The sequence below is a fragment of the Quercus lobata genome, chromosome 3 (assembly GCF_001633185.2).
Source record: "Quercus lobata isolate SW786 chromosome 3, ValleyOak3.0 Primary Assembly, whole genome shotgun sequence".
In the NCBI taxonomy this organism is placed as follows: domain Eukaryota; kingdom Viridiplantae; phylum Streptophyta; class Magnoliopsida; order Fagales; family Fagaceae; genus Quercus; species Quercus lobata.
The window spans coordinates 10,828,008-10,829,790 of record NC_044906.1 but is presented as its reverse complement, the minus strand read 5'-3'; the positions used below and the strand labels follow the sequence as shown (position 1 = coordinate 10,829,790).

The window sequence follows — 1,783 nt, the reverse complement described above, 5'->3', positions numbered from 1 at the left end:
GATTGCAGTTTTGGTTTCTAATCATACTTGGACTCTTACCCTTTTGCCTTCCAACAAAAAGGCTATTGGATGCAAATGGGTCTATAGGGTAAAATACAAGGCAAATGGATCTGTGGAGAGATATAAAGCAAGATTAGTTGCAAAAGGTTTACTCAACAAGAGGGATTAGATTTTACTGATACATTCTCACCAGTTGCCAAGTTGACTACTGTTAAGACTCTTCTTGCCATTTCTGCTATGAAAGGGTGGCATTTAGTCCAATTAGATTCAACAGTGCATTCTTAAATGGGGATTTACATGAGGAAGTGTATATGCAACTCCCTTAAGGCTTTCATAACAAAGGGGGGAATGTTTTTTGCAAATTAAATAAGTCTTTGTATGGGTTCAAACAGGCATCAAGGCAATGGAATGCAAAATTTTGTTTTGTTCTTAAGCAGCTTGGTTTTAAGCAATCAAAGGCTGACTACTCATTATTTACAAGGAAGTTTAATAACTCTTTCATAGCATTGGTGGTTTATGTTGATGATATTCTCATAGCTAGCAACAATGGTCAAGAAGTTGAAACACTTAAAGTTTATTTAGATCAACACTTCAAACTTAAAGACCTTGGAGGTTTGAAGTATTTTCTTGGTCTTGAGATAACTAGATCAGATAAAGGAATTATCTTGTGTCAATGAAAATATGCCTTAGAGATTTTAAAAGATGCAGGAATGTCAGCTTGCAAACCTAGGAAGATACCAATGGAGCAGAATTTGAAGTTAAGCAAGTTTCAAGGAAAATTATTGTCTGATCCTGGAGTGTACAAAAGGTTGGTGGGTAGGTTGTTATATCTAACTATCACTAGACCAGATATAGCATACCCTATTCATATGCTGAGTCAGTTTATGTCCAAACCTGGGAAGCCTCATTTAGATGCAGCTTATAAGGTGTTGCAGTACATAAAGGAGTGTCCTGGTCAAGGAATTTTTCTATCAGCCTCATTAGATTTTCATTTGAAAGCATACACAGATGCTAATTGGGCATCTTTCATAGATACCAAAAGGTTAACCACAGGGTATTGCATATTTTTGGGTGATTCTCTAATCTCTTGGAAGTCTATTAAACAGTCTATAGTGTCTAGATCTTCTGCAGAAGCAGAATATAGAGCTATGGTCGTCACAGTTTGTGAAATGACTTGGCTGTTGGCATTATTAAAGGATTTGGAGATTTATCATCCTCAACCTGCTCTATTATTTTGTGACAATCAAGCAACCATTTAATATGGAGAAAATCCCATATTCCATGAACGAACCAAGCACATTGAAGTAGACTGCCATGTTGTCAGAGATAACGTGCAAGACAATGTAGTTAGATTGTTCTTTACTCCTATACACACACAACTGGCTGACTTACTTACAAAGGCTCTTAACAGTCAACAGCTGAGATACCTATTATGTAAAATGAATATTGTGAATATCCACATTTTAGCTTCTCATCTTAAGGGGGAATGTCAAAGTTTAGATGGTAAGAAGTCAAATGCAAGCAACGAAAGTTCAACTTCTCATCTTGAGGGGGAATGGCAAAGTTTAGATGGTAAGAAGTCAGATGCAAGCACTTCAAGATGAGTTTACTGAAGAATGAATGAAGACATTAGCTTAGGATTAGTTGGTGTTATGTATTGACACGTGCAATGTGATGATTGGTTGTAGATAATTGATCCGCATATTTTGGAATTAGTTTAGAGTTAGTTATTTTCATTTCTTTTGTTAACTTTGTTATATAAACCTCTTGTATATCATTTTTG

At 35.8% G+C, this 1,783-nt stretch overlaps 1 protein-coding gene across 1 annotated transcript; it reads left to right on the top strand.

Annotated features, from left to right (window-relative positions):
• Positions 1-740: 740 nt before the first annotated feature.
• Positions 741-1,259, top strand: LOC115980313 (uncharacterized mitochondrial protein AtMg00810-like). The gene has a single exon (XM_031102576.1). The coding sequence runs from the start codon at positions 741-743 to the stop codon at positions 1,257-1,259; it is 519 nt and encodes a 172-aa protein (XP_030958436.1).
• The last annotated feature ends 524 nt before the right edge of the window (positions 1,260-1,783 follow it).